This window comes from Phascolarctos cinereus, unplaced genomic scaffold, assembly GCF_003287225.1.
Source record: "Phascolarctos cinereus isolate Bilbo 61053 unplaced genomic scaffold, phaCin_HiC Scaffold_5;HRSCAF=322, whole genome shotgun sequence".
Taxonomy (NCBI): Eukaryota; Metazoa; Chordata; class Mammalia; order Diprotodontia; family Phascolarctidae; genus Phascolarctos; species Phascolarctos cinereus.
In genome coordinates this window covers 298,030,703-298,050,247 of record NW_027555958.1, presented here as the reverse complement: position 1 = coordinate 298,050,247, position 19,545 = coordinate 298,030,703, and the positions used below count along the sequence as shown (strand labels likewise).

At 44.6% G+C, this 19,545-nt stretch overlaps 1 protein-coding gene across 1 annotated transcript; it reads right to left on the bottom strand.

Annotated features, from left to right (window-relative positions):
• Positions 1 to 5,337: 5,337 nt before the first annotated feature.
• HOXB1 (homeobox B1) lies at positions 5,338 to 8,003 on the bottom strand. The gene is made up of 2 exons (XM_020997686.2): positions 7,225 to 8,003; positions 5,338 to 6,527 (listed from the first exon to the last, which is right to left on the bottom strand). Exons 1-2 carry the CDS (start codon positions 7,787 to 7,789, stop codon positions 6,196 to 6,198), a joined length of 897 nt encoding a protein of 298 aa, XP_020853345.2. The 5' UTR covers positions 7,790 to 8,003; the 3' UTR covers positions 5,338 to 6,195.
• Positions 8,004 to 19,545: the final 11,542 nt, after the last annotated feature.

Genomic DNA, 19,545 nt, shown 5'->3' with positions numbered 1-19,545 from the left:
CACCCCACACCTTTCAAAAAAAGAAAATCATTTTTCATAGCTGCCTGTCTCTTGCAGGCCTAAGCTACTGGACCAGGGAAGCCAGAGAGACCCAGGCATGACCCCAGTCTCAGCCCTTCCCCCCCCCCAGCCACTGAGTCCCCTGCACAACCGGACTCTGCCTGGAGCTGGGGGTGGGGGGGGAGGAGGTAGTGTTTCCAGTCATCTCAGGGGCTGAACTCTCCATGAACCGGGGAGGGATTGAGGTGGGAGGTGGAGAGTGGGCAGGGGAAGGGCAAGGAAAGACAAAGTTTCTGGGCAAGCCTCTCAGGCTGTGTAAATATTGAGTTGCCTCATCCCCAAGGCAGGGGTTGAAATGGAGCTGTCAGGCCAGAGTAAACGAAAGGGAGAAATGTGGCCCCCAAAGAGCAGAGGGCGCATACCTTGTGGGACTCCCTTCCCCTCATGGGCTCTTCCTCATCCTCTCCATTACCCAAAGACTACAGAGGTGGGTTTCACTCGGACAAAGACCAATGATAAGTGGAGAATAGAAGAGCTACAATGAGAATGAATAGTAGTTCTAAGAGTGTCCACTTAACACCGATTAATTCAAGTTTTTGTTTTCTCCCAGGAGGTCAAAGTATTTTTATAATTCTGTCCTTTATACTCAGAAGAAGAGTCAAGGAATGATCTCCCCATGTAATCTCCCTAGGAACTGAAGGTCCACAGTGGTTAGCTGAATTACCCAAAGATATACAGTGAACCTGGGCCAGGACTAGAACTCAGGTTTCTTGTCCCCCAAAATCAGAGCTCTAATGTGAAGGAAAGGAAAGGGGGAAAGGAGAAAAGAAAAAAGGAAAGAGATAAAGGAAAGAGGACGGGCAGGGAAAGGGGGGAGAGCATATAACCCTCACAAAATCAATAGGTAGCTCCATTTCTATTAGGTTAGAATGGAGACTAGATGCTGGAACTTTGTATAAGCAATGCTAAGCAATATATCTTTCATGGGAGTGGGAAGGTCAGGAAAGAAAGAAGCAAAGAGGGAAAAAACAAACAGATTCTCTGTTTCTGATGACTAGATGCAAACCTAGTCAATACTCAAAGGTTCTGGGCTTTTGTCATTATAGGTACTCCTTCCACAAACTACACCACCTTTATAACTGAGCATCCTTGATTGCTTCGGAAAATATTAACGAGCCTGCAGCCAACCTGGAGATGAGCCTCTCTGACCATGTTAAGGCTGCCAGTGGTCCTTGAACAACACATGATCCCTACTCAAAGCCTTTCTAGTTGGATGAGAGGTACGAGAACTTGGGTTCTACTGTAATAAGTTTGGAGAACCTAAGGTCATCTCCATCTCTTTCCTGAGGCACTGTGGTAATTTTAGTGATTAAAAAATATAGGAAAACTAACTTTACCATCTTTTCTATCCTTGCAGAATGTCAGGGACTCTCTCCATTCTACAAATTCTACACAGCACCCATGCAGGCAGTTCACACTGAGTTGCCTTTTCTTACAAGCACGTGCGCGCGCGCACACACACACACACACACACACATATACATACACACACACATCTAAATATATACACACACATATGCATACAGGAGTGTATGTATTTGTGTCTGTGAGAAGAGGATGTTCAGGAAGGCAAGATGAGCCCTGGAATAGAGATTTAGGGGCAGAGAGGTTTGGGGGTGGGGTGGAACAGAGAGAGGAGAAAGGGCTGTTGGCTAGATGCTAGCTGTTCTTGGCTACCCAGTTAGGGTCTATTTTCCCTACTCTCTCATTCCTCCTGCCCTCCCCAACTTTCCTGTCTCTTCGCCTTCACCCTCTTCCCAGACTTCCAAATGCCTCCACCCTCATTGCCTCCCCGTACCCCATCACCACCAGCAGCACTCTACACTGTACCCAGCCCCCCATAGCAGTCACAGTTTCAAGAGATGTTCCTAACAAAGACTCCTGAGTTAAAAGTAAGAAAATCATCAATGTTCTCCCACTCCCCTGCTCCCAGAGATCAAAAGGCCTCATGTAGGGAGAGCAAACGCTATGGGGAAAGGAGAATGAGGGAGAAAAAGTTCACACTGAGGGGTGAAGAACAGATGGCTCTCAGCTGCCTGAGAAGAGAGGGTTCAACCACCCCATCTTATTGCTTACCCAGGATGTCTCCCAAGGGCCTCCAAGATGCCAGGAGAAGCTTCATACACAAACTTCCAACCCTCCCCTAGTGAGCAAGAATCTCTCCTAGGAGGGTGCAGAGAAGGGAAAAAACCAAACAAACCAAGAAACAAATGTTCGCTCTGAATTAGGATTTATTTTTCTTCTAACTTAGGAAACATTTTTCATGGAACTCTAGAAGATGGAGCTGGAGTGGGGATTTGAAGAGAGAGAGGGCTTTGATAAAGAAATAACCTTTTCAAGCTTAAAAAATAAACCCCACAACTTATTTTTTCCCAACTTGGACAGCAGGAAACACACACACACACACACACACACACACACACATGCACACACACACACACACACGCACACACACACACATGCATACACACACACATCCCAAGACCTTCTTGCCCCCCTTTTCAATTCCCTCATCAAATCTAAAATTTAAGTCTCTCTTATATAATAGCCCAGTGAATTACCACAGGCAGACAGTCCAGATTATTTGAGTCAAATAAAACGCTGTGTTTTCTACAATGGAGAATAAAAATTTTGTTTCCTTTCTTTATTATGGAGGTAACAGGGAGAGGGTATTCTCTACTCCTTTCTGGATAATCTAGATAATGGGGACCGCATAGGCTGGTTTGAGCCTTAGAACCTTTGGTGAGAAATTGGGGTTTAAACTGAAGAAAGGGGGTGGAGGATGCTTCAGGAACCTCCAACCCAATGAGATGGAGATGAGGGTCTGGGAGCTGAGTTAGAAAGGGAACAGTCTAGTGTCATTAGCATCCAAGATCTTTTCTTACAGCCCTATCTGAATGGGAGAGGGAGAGAGGAGGGGTCAGATTTTTTTCATAGCCTCTGTGTTGCTAATAGAGAGCTCTTGCCCTCCACCCCCCAAGGGGAATCTGACTCTGTCCCTTCTGTTGTAAAGGGAAATCAAACCTTCTGCAGCCCTTCCCCTTTCATTTTCTGGATCTAGGACCTGTCGGGAGGAATGAGAGCCCCACATTCCACCAGCTGATCCCTACAGGATTACTCATTCTTTCTTTTCTCATAGGTTCTAACCACAGCCTGCTCCACTCTTTCTAGCCCACTTCTACAATCCCTAGGGCCTGGAATTCTTACAAATAATCTAACTGGAAGACTCAACTCCCTCTGACCTGATCTTTCAGTGACCCAAGGCCCTATGAACTAGGAGTCCAGAGAGGGGTGGGGAGAAGAGGGTCTATTCCACAAAGGAGTTACTTGGGGGGGGCCTCCGTGACTCTCTGGTCTTTGTTTGGGTGTGGTTGTGGTGAATGAGTTACTTTGGATGCCAACCTTGGCAGAAAGCAAATAAAGTGTGTATGTATAGAATGGACTTGGGAGAGGGGGCCAAGGTAAGAGAGACAAGAGAAGGTGATCATTTTGGAAACCTTTTTTAAACATCTCATAGTGACATTGGGTTTCTGTTGCCTGAAACTGGGTAATTATTGATAATAGCAAATAACAAATGTTAATAACAATAAATATTATTGGCTTCTTTAAAAGTGTATTTTATATCTGTTATACATATCCCAGGCCCTTACAGCCTCTTACTTTTTATTCCAAAAGAAACAAATTAAATTGTCTTTTTGGCAGATAAGATGCCTGGGACAGGCACTTCAACCAGAAGCCCTATCCATGGGTGAACTGTGCTTCCCAGAACAGCTGATATTAAAAACAAAAACAAAAACCGGAGTGTATAGAATGGAGGAAGACCCACCGCATCATCTGGACAGTGCTTTGGGGCCAAATGAGCAATGAAGATTTGTTCTCCCGACACGTAGCTTCCTGACTCCCTTCCCCCTACCTACTTCAACCAAAGGTTTGTAAATTTGACCGCTGAGAAGACAATAGTGGTTCCTGAAGCTACTCTGTTTACATGTTTAAAAATCCCAGAAGCGCCTTGAGGTAAAAAGGTCATCTCTGTATCCGGAGGTTATTCCTGCTGCCTTTAACCAGTCCACCCAACCCCTTGAATTGCTCAGTCCCTTCTCGGACTCCCCTAGGTTGCCATTCTCCTCTATCGCCGCCTGCCCCTCCCCTCCTTCTCTCTCTCCTCTTATCCTCTCCTCTTTTACTTTTTCTTATTCCCCTTTCTCTTTCTCTGATTCTTTGTCTTTTCTAGTCTCCGTTTTCTTTGCTTTCCGTTTATAGTGTGAGTTTGGGGAGAAGAGATATATTGGACTGAGAAAAGGCAGGAAAATGATAGTTTTCCTGGTGACGTCTTCAGAATCAGACATGGCAGCTCAGGAAGAGGTTGGAGTTCAGATAAACAACCCAGGTCTGGCCTTCCGTGCCTCTCCAGGTTCACCCTCCTTCCTCCTTTCTGTTGCCTGGGGAGGCTGCTCAGAGGAAGAAGCAGGGAACCAGGCAATATCTCTATCATTCTGGACTTTGTCAGTATTTCCTTTAAAATCTTTTCTAGGTCATCAAGAATTAAAAGGGGGAAACAACAATCTCCATCTTCCAATTCCTTTTCTCTGTTCCCTCTGCCTTTCTGTCATTGCAAAGCATCCTTGGTTTTGGTCTCCCTCTTCTCCTTTGCCCTCTTCTCTATTTTTCTGTCAGCCCTTTCTGTCTAGCCCTCTCCTCTTACTTTCTTCTTATCAATGATCTGCTATACTAATCCCCATTTCTTCTTCCCCACTTTTTCTTACTCATTTCTTTCCCTGCAGATAAGTAGCCTGTGAGTTAGGACACCAGGGTTCTAGACCTGATTGTCTTATTTGGGTCTAAATTTATCTAGCTATAAGTTTTAGCCAACTCCCTTTCCCTTTCTCCATCCTCCTCTGCCCCCTTTCATCAAGACCATCTGAATGAATTCAATATTGCTCTCCTGAGTTGGAGGAGCAGAACGAGGAGGTAAGAAGGGGGCAAAAACCTTTATTGGAATGAGGTAGTTGGAAATACAGAGAGGGAATTTGACTTGTTTAGGATCCAATGTTTCCAGCGCACAGAAACTCCTGGTTTCTTTACAGAGTTGAATTTCAGTTCTAAAATACTATCCACTTTGATGGTTCTTTTTCCTTTCGATTCTGAGTTGAGGGTGTTTCTTTAAGTCTTATTCAGGTAATGGCACCTTACCCCCTGTTTCTGCTTCGCCTTCCAAAGTCCGGGAAAGAATGTCCTGGGGTTAGAGTACTCAATAAATAAGGAAGGAGCACAGCAGGCATCTACTTGCTTTGAGAAGCAGCATGCCACTTCTCTAGGTGGGAGTGGAGGGACAGGCCCAGGCCCAGGCCCAGACCTTGTGATCCACATTTCTTTTCAATCTCAAGTAAGGAAATATGGACAATGGGGATTGGGGTGAGAAGGAGCTGGGGGTTGGGGATGGGAAGAGGAGGGAGCCAGTGTCCGCAGCATTAGTGCAAAATGAGGGTGTGAGGGAGAGAGACAAGGACTTGGACTGGGAGACGGTTATAGATTAGGTCCGAAAAAAAATTTCTTTTTGGTCTGTCACAAGGCAACTAGCATTAACAATGTCCACTTTAGAGATACTCACAAGAATACTAATTCACCCCCCCCCCCAAATCGACCCTAGGATACACAAATACTCTGCTGTCTTGTGAGTGGCAAGGCAAGTGGGGGAGAAGAAAGGAAAGAAGAGAGACTGAGTCCTCGGAGCTCAAAGGCACTGAAACGGAACCAAGGAGAGAAATTGAAGAGAGAAAAGGGCAGTGAGACTAAGGATAGGTCACCTGATCGACTGTGATTCCCTCTGCAAAAGTGGATCCCTGGCTGCCCCCAACCTTCTGGCAGTGGGGGTGAAAGAGACCAGGAATGCCAGCCCAGTCAGTCCCCATCCTGGTATCTCTATACATGTTCCTATACACGCACAATAATCCCCAGAGAGAACGAGTCGAGGCCTCCTACAAAGTATCCTGGGGGCCACCGGCGTTCAAGGGTTGAGAAGGGGGGAATGCCCTGGGGCCGCACGAAGTAGACACCCCATTAGGGGATATTTTGAGGGCTCTGGAAGAGGAAAGAGTGACGCCAACCAGGAACAATCCCTTGGGTTCTGTGGTTAGTTCAGGAGTTGACCGAATTGGGTGAAGCTTCTGGGGAGGTGCAAGCGGACTGGTCGGAGGAAGCATCTCCCGCAGCTTCCTTGTTGGAGCCTGGGGGCACTGCAGGGGCCAGCCCTCCCTCCCGCTCTCTCTTCTTCTGCTTCATCCGCCGGTTCTGGAACCAAATTTTGACCTGCGTCTCATTGAGCTCCAGTGTTGCGGCAATTTCCACCCGTCGGGCCCGGCTCAGGTACTTGTTGAAGTGGAACTCCTTCTCCAGCTCGGTCAGCTGCCGCGTTGTGAAGTTGGTGCGGATGCCTCCTGCTGGGCCCAGGCCCATATCAGAAACCTTTGCTGTGGTAAAAGTGGGTGGTGTGCAGAAAAATAGAGTCAGAATAATTGTCATCCACCCCTAAGTTCTTCCTTTCCACCGCTTCTCCTTTTCTGTATTCTCATCTCCCTCCCTCTCCTCTTCCTCTTCTACCCTTCTTTCCCTCTGTCCCATTCTTCCATTCACCCCCACCTCCAGCGCCAGACTTCCACCTCCAGTTCACCATCTTGGACCTTTCTCTTTTTCAGGTTTACAGCCCAAGACTCCCCATGGCCTTCTCCCCAAATCCGCCCCTAGTCTTCCTCCTACATACACCAAATCCACTCCACCACCACCCCTAGCTCCTGGGACAATGGAGTCTATATAAGCCTCTCTGCTTTGGCCAGAATTGAGATGTAAACGAGTGCTGAGGGGTGGGGAGAAGGCACCTACCACGAAGAGCAAGGTGGAGAATAGTAGAGGATGGGGACGATGCCCCACGGAGGTCAGATTGGGGGCTTCAAATTTTCTCACCACTAAGACCCGAACTAAATTGTGTTGTAATGAGAAAGAAGGGCACTAAAGTCTACTGGCTGCCTTCCTTACCTGCTGCTCTGAAAAGTAGAATTTACGTCAGGGAAGACCATAATTGCCTCAGAACACCAAACCCTTCTAAAATCTTCAAAACTTGGCTGGGAAGTTGCTCTCCCTTGCATTACAGCCCCAAAAGCCCTAGCTTACCTGTCTTTGGAGGGTTCCTCTTGACCTTCATCCAATCGAAGGTTTGGGTGGTGGGCGTGCTCAGCTCCGAGGGGCAGGGTGGTTCCTTATCCTCCGCTAAAAGATCCCCATAGGGAGGAATGAAGGCCGAAGGTTGCTCGGTCCCATAAGTGGGCTGTGTTGGAGGGTAGGGCCCTGCTCCAGTCTCTCCCGTGATATAGCCCTCCGATAAGCCCCCCAGCTGGCTCCCATACCCAGACTGCTGAAAATAGACCCCGTCCCCATCATGTTGGCCCAAGGAGTAGTACTGGGAGGGGCCATAGCCAGGGCTGCAGGTGGGTGCGGTGTACCCCGAGGGTGAAGAGCTGGTGAAGGGGACCCCCAATGCTGATGGAGTCTGTGTGGGGTAGCCTGGATTCTGCTGAAGGACAGGGCTGGGGAGACCCCCTCCATAACGAGGTTCCCCGCCATAGCTGTCACCGGGAGAACTTGAACAAGGAGGGTAAGAGGTAGGGGAGCTGTAGGCTCCAGGACCCCGGTTACAGAGTGCATACTCCAAGAAGGAATTCATCCTATTATAGTCCATGCGTTGAGGATGGAGGAGGGTCAGCCCGTTTTGGGGGAGACACCCTCTTGCCCTACAACCTTTAGGCAGTATGTCAAAGCGCTGAGACTTCCGTCCATGGCTGTCCCTGGGTTCTCTCGGCCCAGAGCTCCCCTAGGGGAAAGGGGTAGAAGAATGGGGGAGGGTACATGTGATTCCTCCCAGGCCAATGGGCAGCGACTGGCCAGAGTTTGGCAGCCCCTGGCGCCCATCCATCACCCCCTTGGCATTAGCATGACAAAGACACTTCAATCAAGCCCGGAACCATCCATCTGAGCGGGACACCAAAGCGTCAAAAACATCTTTCTTCAAAGACTTTGGGAAAGAAGGAGCCAGGGAAGGGGGGGAGAGTTCCAAGAATATTCCTCACCCCACCCCCCAAGTCTTAAAGAGGACCTGAGTTATTAGATTTGGCTAACTCGGTTCCCAGCTGCCCCCCAGCCCTTCCCCCCAGCCCCCAAAGGAGGCTTCGTTCTGAGACTGCAGGAACAGAGGTAGGGAATGCAGCATGGTTTCCGACTATCCCACCCAGTTCTTCTCCCAATTTGTCACTTGGTGATCAGGGTGAGGATGTGTGGGTGAGTGGGTGGGTAGGTGGGTGAATGAGTGTGATTATCTAGGGTCAAAAGGGGGGAACCCTAGGGACTGGGAGAATGTAAAGACAGATTGAAAGGGAGAGGCAGCATCTCATGTCAGGAAGAGTTCATTAAATCAGGTAGAGGAACAGGACTTTTTAGTGATAGAACACTACAGATATAAAGACTATTGGAAAGGAGCTGCTGAGTCATTTCACTTTTCCTCTCTACATATAGATGGTCTCCCTCATCATCCAGCCATCTATCCCTCTTTCAGTTTCTCTTTATATCCTCTCTGTCTCAATCCATCTCTCTATTCGTCCATCTCCCTCCATATTTATAGTCTCTCTTTAACTCTCCATCAATCCATCTTTCTAGATGTATTTATACTTTAGTTAGCCATCCATAGCTGTACTGATCTTACTGACTTTTCAGAATGAAATAACTCTTGCCTTCCTACTCTCTGGAGAGCTTCTCTTCTAAGATGGAGACTGAGGTTGTGTGTACATAGGGCAAAGTGAATTGGATATTGTTGAATCAGTGTCTGGCGAATGAAGCCGATGTCGGCTGCAGATCATTCCTTCTATGTCCTCAATCCCCATCCAAAACAAACAAGCCACCCATGCTTGCACTTATCAGACTCAGTAGTGGGGAAATTTCTGAACATTTGTACAGATCATTTATCCATTTTCCAGAGCAGAAAAAGAGAAAAAGATGGGGAAAAGAAGATCATTAGATTTGAGGGCTGGTGTCCTAACAATCTCTGAAACTCTTACCCACATCTGATTTAGGGGCCAAATGTCTTGATTTCCTGATGTCTCTGTTGGAGTTAGAGTTGGGGCAGAATCAGCAGTCTTTTACACTTACCTCCATAGACAAGAATAAGCCCTCTCAGGTAGACTCCATTGATTCTTCTCCTCCTCCGGACAAAGCAGACAAGGCAGACAAGGCTCAGAACAATCCACTGCCTACATTCATTTGTTACTTGTCAGGGTGTCTGCCCGGCCTGCAGCCAGGACTGGGGCAGCCTCTGGAGGCCAAGAGTTCAGGGGGTACTCAGTAACCAAGCATGTTAACCCAGAAACCACTAAAAGTGCCAACTCTGTCTCTCTCAGGAGAGGAAGGGAGGTAAGGATGAGATCTCCCTGGAAGGCACCCAGTCCCTCTTCAGCCTCCTCATTATAAATCCAATTTAGCTATATATGCTGAGGTTCTAAGTTGGGTCAGCATTTAGAGACCCCTGCTATTTTCCTGGATGTATTTAGAGGTCATAAACTCATGACTAAATACAATACTCACTCAACTTGCCCACAAAGAAAGATGAAGGCAGTAGATATGTACTTCTGCAAAGAAGTCTTCTGTGTTCTGGCTTTTTGTCTGGGGAGGGAAACAGTTTGTCTTTGTTTTGATGCCTTCTCCTGAAATTCAGCTAAGAACCTATTGCTTTCTCCTACCTTCCAGGACTCAAAAAACTTGGGGTGAGGTATTTAGGTAAAAGAAGTACTTTCTGCTATATCAATGAGCCAACTCTGTTGTAGGAAAGGAGACCAAGCTCATCCCTTGAAGTCATTCCAAAGTAATTGCCCTTGGGTTATGATCAGTTTGTCCCAGTCTAAGAGAGAGAGAGAGAGAGAGAGAGAGAGAGAGAGAGAGAGAGAGAGAGATGAATGGAATCCCTTCAAAGTTCATCAAATCTTACCCTTTCCTCTTCATGTTGGACTCTTCCTTAACCATAATAAAACTCACTGCCATAACCTTGAAGAGAGCAGATCATCGAAGAATTCAGAAGGGGCTTTATATTTTCCTCATATACACCCCCTGCCCCCAAAGAAACATATCACAATTTTAAGCCCCAGGACATAGGATTGTGGGGGAAGGGAGGACACAGCTGGGAACTTTGCTAAAGACAGGGATTCGATGGGGGGGGAGGGGGAAAGGACAGTGGTCACTGCAGTGGAAATAGGGAGAGAGGAAAATGAAGGAACAAAAGAAAAGGATAATGGGGCAGAGAGAAGAAGCAGGAGAGGAAAAGAAGAAATAGAGAGGAAAAAGCAAGTAAAGTGGAGTAGTAGTACTTTTCTCCCTAAAACAACTCATTTGTTTTTATGATACTCTGAAGATTTCTCCCATTTTAGTACTTTCCTTGGAATGGATGGGGGACAATTCTAATGTCTCTTCTCACTCCACAGTATCTCTCTTCTGCCCCAGCCTAGTTTTGTCTTTACTGTGCCTGGTTTCTGGGAAGCCCTAGCACCTTCCTCAAGCCACTTAAACAAACTTATTTCTTCAGGGTATTGGGTTAAGCACCAGGGATAGAAAAATAAAACAATATATGGTGTTTGCCCTCAAGGAGCTTGTAATCCCATTGGAATGTGGGTGGAGGGAGACACAAATAATTATAAGTTCATAAAAGCAGTAGAAATAGTACTACAGGGAAGCTCACTTTCATGGGGAGGAATTAGAGAAGGCTTCATCAAGGGGTTGGCACTGATTCTGGGAAGGGAAGCAGATACATTTGAAGAAAGGGTCAGATTTCAATAGGAGATGCATCTGTGTGATGGAAGGGAGTCTATTCTAAATGGGGAGGACCCCTTAAGCAAAAGTAGAAAAGGGAAGGGTAAGAACAGGATAAGTAAATATTCCAGTCTGACCTAAGAAGAGAGTACATGGAAGAGAGTAGTATGAGATAAGACTAGAAGGCAAGTTGGAACCAAACTGTCTGGTCTTGAATTCTAGGTTTGTATTTTGTCTTCTAGGCAATGCCTCTTGAAAGCCACTGAAAAATTTTGAGGAAGGGTGTGTCATATCTACCGGCAATGTAAAGTATGAAATGGAAGTAGGGGGTAGAGACTAAATATAGGTACATCCATAGCAATAAAGAAGTTAGGAAGATGGTCAGGTTTGGGGGAAAATGGTTTGTTTTTAGACATGCTGAATTGGGGTTGCCTATGTCACATCTAAGTAGATGTTCAGCAGAGTTTGGAAAATGGGGGCCCGAAGTTCAGGAGAAAGAAGCTAAAAATACCAATTTGAGTCAATCAAATGAATATAACACTAATGTCTGTCTCTCCCTCCCTTCCTCTCCCACTCTTCCCCAAGGTGGGAGGGCCTTCTTCAGTGAGGCCACCACATAACACATAGGACACCACAAGACAACTTGAGAACCTGAAAGTGAAAAGAAAAACCCAAAAAACTCTAGATAGCAGTTTACTGAAAAAAAAAATTAACTATACAGTAACATGAAGGATGAATTGGGGGAGGGACTGTAAAGGTAAGGACACCAGTTAGAAGGCTATTAGAACACTCTAAGACTAAGCGATAAAGTGTAGAGGGCCTGAACCAAGATAGTGGCAATAGAATAGAAAGCCTATTATTTCAATCCCTATGCTTCATGGAACAGTGGAGATAGGCCTGATTTGGAATTCCAGAAATGTGGTTGTTCTTACATTAAGGGATTGTATGTCTTGGAAAAAGTTATTCTGTACCTCTGGGCCTTGGTTTCCCCCTCTGTGAAATGAGGGTATTAGACTGGGCAGTTTCTAAAGTTACTTCTAGATTTGGAATTCTGTGAGACTTTATAGGAAGAGACTTTGAGATTCTACTCATCTATCAAATATGACTGACACAGGCTAGAGTAATCCCAGCCACAATGATTCCAGTCCTAATTCTCCTTTGGCCTGAATTCTCTGAATGACAATTCAACAGTGCCTAATTCACCAAGGATTGGGCTGGATTTCCTTTGGCTGTATAGACCAAGCTTTGCAGAACTCAAAACTCCCTCCAATTCATCAGGGTTTACAGTTTGGGTATACTTTCTCTTGTACATACATGTCTATACAGCCAAAATAAAACTGAAGTCAATCAAATTTTCTAGTACATTCAATCTATACAGATGTCCAAACCAAACAATTAATAATTTCCAATCATCACAAAAAAATTAAAACACACTTTTGAAATTGAAGTTATCTTAAGTAATCATCTTCTGGATCAACCAGAACCCTGGGCTGGCATGACAGTCCATTCTAATTGGAATGGGAATCTAATTGGACCTTAAATCTCAGAGCCAGTCCCTGTTTGGAGAGGAGGAGGATGGTCGTGTTTGTAAGATCAAAGAATCTCAAACACTTCCTTTCTTGATGTACTCAGAACTGTTCTTTTTACTCAACATCGTGACAAGACCAGATCCCAAGGACCCTTTGGATAACCAAGGTCAAAGTTTAATACTTTCCTCCAAGTTGGCAGCTTTCCTCTATCTGAGGTTTGGTGTTCTTTCTGAGCCTGAATTCTTAATGATCTTGTCAAATCAAGTTAATTGAACTATCATTAATCTAGTGGGGACCATTCAAGTGTGTTCTACACCATAGTATTGGATTGTTCTATTTTTCCTCCAGTGGAGCTAACCATTGAAAATATGCACATGCTATACATAATTGCATATGAAATATAGTCTTTAGTATCTTATAGTATACAGCTCATATTTCAGTACATGAAAACTCCATTGAAAAAGGTTGATTTGGTTTGGGTAGAGAAAAACAAATATCTGTTTTCTAGGGTAATGGTATAAAAAAAAGAATAGCAACTATCTTTTTTAATATCTGAGGATGAAACAAGTACTGTAGTTGCAGGCACAGCAGGATGGATTCAAGTAAGATAGCAGAAATATCTTGTTAGCTCCATTCTGTTCAGTACTTGTAAGGGCAACTTAAGGATATAGAGACACCTTTCTTACAGATCTTTAAAAACAAGACAGATAGGATCAGTCCTTCCCAGAAGTGGTGACTTCTCTGAGACAAGAGACTAAATTGGAAAGAAAATTTCTTCAGGACTGAGAGCTGACCATCTGTCTATAGGAGAGTTTCAAGAAAACTGTAGAATCGAAGACATTCTCTGGTGAATCTGATCTTTATAGATATCCAAATGGAATCATTTGAGCCAAACAATCCACTTTGGAAGCCTAAACTGTTCTGGCTACATGTCTATACACATCAAGTTATTTGGAGAGTTGCCAAGTTTCTGGTTTATTTTGGGTTGTTGAGCTAGATCTATTGAAGCCTTAATTATTTTGTTATATCACACAAAGGTGTCCTTATTAAATACATACACACACACACACACACACACACACACACACACACACACACACTGAAACAAGCTGTGTCCTTATCTTAAAGACCTCTCCAGATCATGAATTTTCTTTGGCCCCTGGGTTAAAATACAAGTGAGGCATTTCATGCCTCCCAGCTTCCCTGGAAGACTACTTAACTGGTCTTTTTCCCTCAGTAGATTTTTGTCAGTTGAATTGGAGATGTTGAAAAGGTGGAGGAGATCAGAGCTGGAGGAAGGTGAAGAAGGGCTTGATTTCTCCTGATTTGGTAGGGTGGAGCAAGAGAAAGGATGCTTGAATGTGGGAATGGGGAGGTCTCTTCCAAATAACCCACTTTAGAGTGCTGAATTGTCCTAGTTACAAGTTTACACAGATCAAGTTACTTAGAGAGTTTCCAGATCTCTATCTGACTTTGGACTGTTAAGACAGATTGATTTTAGCTTTAATTATCTGGTTATCTCATGCAAAGGTGTTTTTACTTAGCACATGGATGCATTTACCTATAAGTAAATCTGTGGATGATGAGGGGCAGAGATAAATGCTAGTGACCAGAAAGGTCCTAGGAATGTTGTCTGGTGTAGAGTTGGCTATAGGAACAGAGAAGGAGTATTTACCCAAAGCCAACAAGGACTAGCTGAATTGCAAAAGATGAAGCCAAACAACTTCCTTTTCTACACCTATGTCAGGACTGCTAGGATTTATTGTGCAGACACAACCAAAAGTTAAGGAAAATTGCTACCTTGAGAAAATTAAGAAAAAACTCAGAACCATACAATGTTAGAGCTGGAAAGGACATTAGAAATGATCTAGCCCAACCCCCTTAATTTCAGAAGGAGAAACTGAATTCCAAAGAGGTGCTAGCCCAGAGGAGGAAACTTAGGCCCAGAGAGGTTAAGGGCCATACATAAGGGCAAGGGACAGAATTGGCATTTGAACCCAGTCCCTGAGTTCCTACCCTGATTCCAAATCGAGAGCTCTTACCACTGTGCCATGTGTGAAATGCTGTTCATTTGCCTCATTATTCATTTAAGTAGTTATTTAATTATGGTTATTAACACACAGAGGCATCTGTTGATATTAATAAAAGTGACAGGCTCAGAAAGGGAAGGGGATCAAATATGAAGAGCTATGGCTAAAAGAGTCTGGGAACATTAAGACAGTCACCTTCTTACAGAAGCAAATCAAAATAGGACATGAAATGCTCCACCTAGGACTGGTTAATTCTCATTAAAATGACTGAGGGATTGAGACTGCTTTAACCTGGTAACTATTTTAAGAGGCAGTGTGGTATACTGGAAAGAGCCCTGAACTGGAAGGCAGGACACCTTGGTTCTAGCTCTGTTTTGTTACTAGCTGTGTGACCTTGGTTGAGTGAAATCTCTTAGACCTATAATTTCCTCTTCTATCTAATAAGAGGGTTGGACTTAAATCAGGAGTTCTTAACCTGAGGTCTGTGGACTTGTTTCTCAAAATGCAGTGAAAATCAGGGGTAGCTAGGTGATGCAGTGAATAGAGCTCCAGCCTTGAAGTCAGGAGGACCTGAGTCCAAATTTGGCCTCAAACACATGATACTCACTAACTGTGTGACCCTGGGCAAGTCACTTAACCCCAATTGCCTCACTCAAAATATATATATACTGAAAATTGTATTTCAATATAATTGGTTTCTTTGTTGATCCTAAGTATTTTCTTTTATGCATTTAAAGACATTCTGAGAAGTGGTTTAATAAGTTTCACTAGATTGCCAAAGGAGTCTGTGACCACCTAAAAGGTTGAAACTTCTTGGACTAGATCATGGATAAGTTCCCTGGCCTTTCCAAAGGTTTCTTACAGCCTCAGGAATAATATTGAGCAGTACCTCTAGTACAGTGGATCTCAAAGTGTGATCCAGGGATGCTTCAGGGTCCAAAAGACCCTTTCAGGAAGTCTGCAAGGACAAAACTATTTTTATGATAGTACTAAGATATTTCAATTTCAAATACTGTAAATATTGATAGATATAACCACATAAACAAAAGCTCTTTGAAATCCTCAATAATTTATAAGAATGTAAGGGGTCCTGAGACCAAAAAATTTGAGAACAACTGTTCTAGACAATAAGAAGATGAGGTAGGGTCAGGGCCCTAGCAGAAGGGGTGACACTGAAGCCTCAGCTCTCCTGCCAGGTCCCATTTGTGTGTGACCACCAGCTGGTTTCGCACTGGCTGGTCCACAGCTCAAAAGAAGAACAAGATAAACCAATAGACTTGCCTTCTTAGCAGGAGAGCCTTTTCCTTTCATTGAAGTAGAATAGATGAAAAAGCTATGATAGTGTCAGAATAGGGCATTGTCCAAAGGGGGCTGGTGGAGTCCCCTCTACCACATCAGGTGGCAGCCAGCTATGAATTAATACATTAGTCTTACTGAGCTGCCTGAGGTTCATAGAGGTTAAGTAACTCACCTAGAGTCTCACAGTTAGTGTGAAAGATAGAAATTCCAACTTGGACTTACAGATTCTAAACATAATGCTTTATCCACCACCGACACCATGATGCTTCAAAAGCTCAATGTGCTTCTTTTTAAATGCAGTAACACTTAAATGTACCTCCTTGGTGCTAGCTAGGTTATGCCTATAGGTGTTAAGTGAACATGGAGCTGTCCTGTGGATTTTTCAGGACTCTTCTCTCTCTCTCTCTCTCTCTCTCTCTCTCTCTCTCTCTCTCTCTCTCTCAACTTCTGGGTTTCCACAGCAATTAATGATCTGGTGTTTGTTTTTTTAAGTCAGATTCTCTGGATAATTGTGGTCTCTTCTCTTCCTCTGTGTATGCCTAATGTGAAAGTTTTGTGGGGGTTTTTTTGAGAGAGAGAGAGAGAGAAGAGAGAGAGAGAGAGAGAGAGAGAGAGAGAGAGAGAGAGAGGAGGAGGAGAAGAAGAAGAAGAAGAAGAAGAAGAAGAAGAAGAAGAAGAAGAAGAAGAAGAAGAAGAAGCAGCTATAGCATCTTGTGCCTAGTGATGAACAGGATCTGTTAAAGAAAGAATAGGTCATCTGTCTAAACTGGGGGGAAGGGGAAAACATTGCAATTCTGGACCTTGCTTTTGAGTTGCTCTTTTCTCCCCAGTTTCTACTACACTAGCCTCAAAGATGATGATGATAGTAGAGCTGAGTCTGAGGCTAAAGAATCATGGCAGCAAAATTCCAAAGCAGCCCTCCTCCAATAACCAACTAACTTTTTTTTTACCAACTAACTTTTAAACCCACAACATTTCAAACAATCCCTTAGTCAAGGAGCCCTTTGACAATGACTTGCTCTTTAATCCCCAGATTGGTTGTAATATTGACTTAAGACAAATGGAGCCTAGCTGAGCCAGTGGAAAACATGGTCCCATTTGGAGACCTTTAGTCTCTGTGGGAGACCACTGATAGGACTAGACAAGTGTTAGAGGGTACCAACCTGCTTATCCTTGGTAGAGAGCTCTAGCAAGGAGGTGTCCTCAATGTGTCCAGAAGTACTTTTTGTTGAGATTTCAGTAATCCAAATAATTCAGGTCAAGCCAGAAGTTCCAGGGAATGAATTATGTGAATGGGAGAAATGTAGACCTGAGCTTCCTCTACACAATCAAAGGGAGAAGGGAATTGGGGTCACTTCTGAAGACACTGGAAGGTACCCTACTTCTCCAAGATAAAAGGATCATAGAATTTACTGCTCCAAAGTACCTTAGAGATCACCTAGTCTCAACCTTATTTTACTGATAAGAAAACAGAGAACATGATAATGAGGAAAGGAATATTTTAAACCAGCTTGAATTATCTGGTTTGACTGTCTACAATTGAAATTCTTAGCTCATTGTTGACTTCATTTTGCCAGGATAGAAAAGGCTTATGTGCTGTGATTTCAAGACACTAAACATATAATGACAGCCTGTGGGCATATTTTATGGGGAAATAAACACCCAGCCCATTGAGAGATAGAGTGTTATTTTAATATATTGTATGTTCATATATTTATGGGGGAAATAAACACACAACCCAATAAGATATGTATTATTACTTTAATATATTGAATTTATTTCATATCTTTATAGTTTATGAGGGAAAATAAACGCATGGGCTAATAAGATACACTATTATTATAATAGCATATGTAATTGTTCTATATTAATTTATTTATGAGAGCAGTAAATGCAATGGAATATGGCACGTAATATTATTTAATGTATGACATGGGTTCTACATCAGTACATTTTTTCCAGAGGTAAAATTCTAGCTAAATAAGATATGCACATCTCTCCCTCTAGCCAATCAATCCCTCCCAAACGGTATTTTGTACTTTGATATACCCTGACTTACAAGTCGCCTGAGTTGCCGGGGTGATTGAAGTCTCCCACTGCGTGGTGCGCACAGAAAACCCAGCGAGTTCCAAGCAGGCCTCTTGGCTAGCACCCATCCCTTCCTCTGGTCCAGACTGAGCTCTAGGAGGTCCGGGAAACAAACGCTTCTTTGAGAGGCTGGGTCTAGCAGTGCCAGTAGCCAAATTGAGCTTATTCTGGAGCAGAGGAAATATTAACTAAACTTGAAGCATGACTTTCTGGGGCACTTTAAACATGCACCTTCTTGCCATACCGAGAGAGGAGTGAGAAGGGTGAGGCCTTGGTTCTACTGCTCCTCAGTAAGTCGAAGTTTGCAGGGTGAGGGATAGGTGTGTAGAGAAGGATGTTTCAGTTGAAATGAAACTTTTTGGAATATAGGCAGTTAACGTTTGGAGAGAGTTCTGTCTTGGCTTAATATCTTGTGGGTCCCACAAACTGAAGCAATAAAAACATGCACACGCGGATGTGAATTACGGACGCAAGTACACAGCGTACATATCTACCGATATACACATACCTACACGTAACTTTCTATTGGACACACTTTTTGCATCTGCTAGGCTCATTTAAAACAAAACAATAACCAAGAGAAAACTCCCGGCCCCCATTTAGCCGCCTGCCAGCTTGGGAAAACGGGGAGGTGCGGTGAGTAGGCTGACAAGAGGGGGGCTGGTGGTGGTGGAATGGATTACTCACTCTTCCTCCTCCCCCCAGGCTGGAGCCAGGGAATCCTGCTGTCATGGCGGACAAAGCGTCTCTTCGCTCGCTTTTCCAGGCCCGAGCTCCAGCGCCATTTTGAGGATCCCTCACCATTCCCCCTTCCTCCTCCCCAACCCACCGGCCACTCCGCCTACGCTCGCCACCACCTTCTCGCCTCCAGCGCCACCCGCCTTGCTGCCTGCGTCCACCCTCTCTCTGCCCCCTCTCCAGTTCTCCGTCCGTCCAACTGTCTCTCTGTCTCGCACACAGTCTCTTCTATCGCTTCCCTAACCCCTGACAGGGTCCACTTGGCCCAGGAGCCCCCAGTGCCTTAGAAATAATTTATTTTTCCTTGTCCACCGCGATGGATTTCTTCGTTGACCCTTTTTCATTCATAACCATCCTCACCCTCGCCTCCTCCCGCTTGATATATGAGTTTCATGTATAAAATTCCATGTTGGAAGGGATCGCTTCTGTCTGAGAGCACGTGGGCCCAGACACCGAGAAAATCCCCCACACCGCCACACACATCTTCTCCAGTCCCTGGGTCCAGGCTCACAAGCTGTCTCATTTTTCCCTCTTCACTGATCCCCCATCCTCTCCAGAAAATTCCTTTCCATTCCTTCTCCACCCTCAATCTTTCTGTTTAAAGATTTGAGAGGATATGCGTGGGTTTTATTCTGTGAGGGCCCAGGGAGAAATAACAGAAACAATTATCTAGGGGGAACTACAGCTACCCTTCCCCCTTCCTTCCCTTTTTGGTCCCTTCCGTCTTCCTGGGGAAGCTCTTTCCAATTCACCTATGCCGCCTACCCTTTGCAAATCTTACAAGAAAGACCACAGGGTCTCTTCTTTCTCTGGCAGATCCTATTTTCATGGCCGTTTCTGTCTTTGTGTCTAAGGAGAGGATTTCTTTAAATGCAAACAAAAATAAAACGAAGTTAAAGCAACCCAACCCGGCAAGATGCCGAGGGGTCTTAAAGATAGAGGTCAGGTGAAGATGGGAAACACAA

Excerpts from the sequence above, each read along its gene's own strand:
- HOXB1 (XM_020997686.2), bottom strand. The coding sequence starts at position 7,789 with ATGGACTATAATAGGATGAATTCCTTCTTGGAGTATGCACTCTGTAAC. Across the intron at positions 6,528-7,224 it reads GAGGAACCCTCCAAAGACAG|CAAAGGTTTCTGATATGGGC; the intron begins GTAAGCTAGGGC and ends CTTTTACCACAG.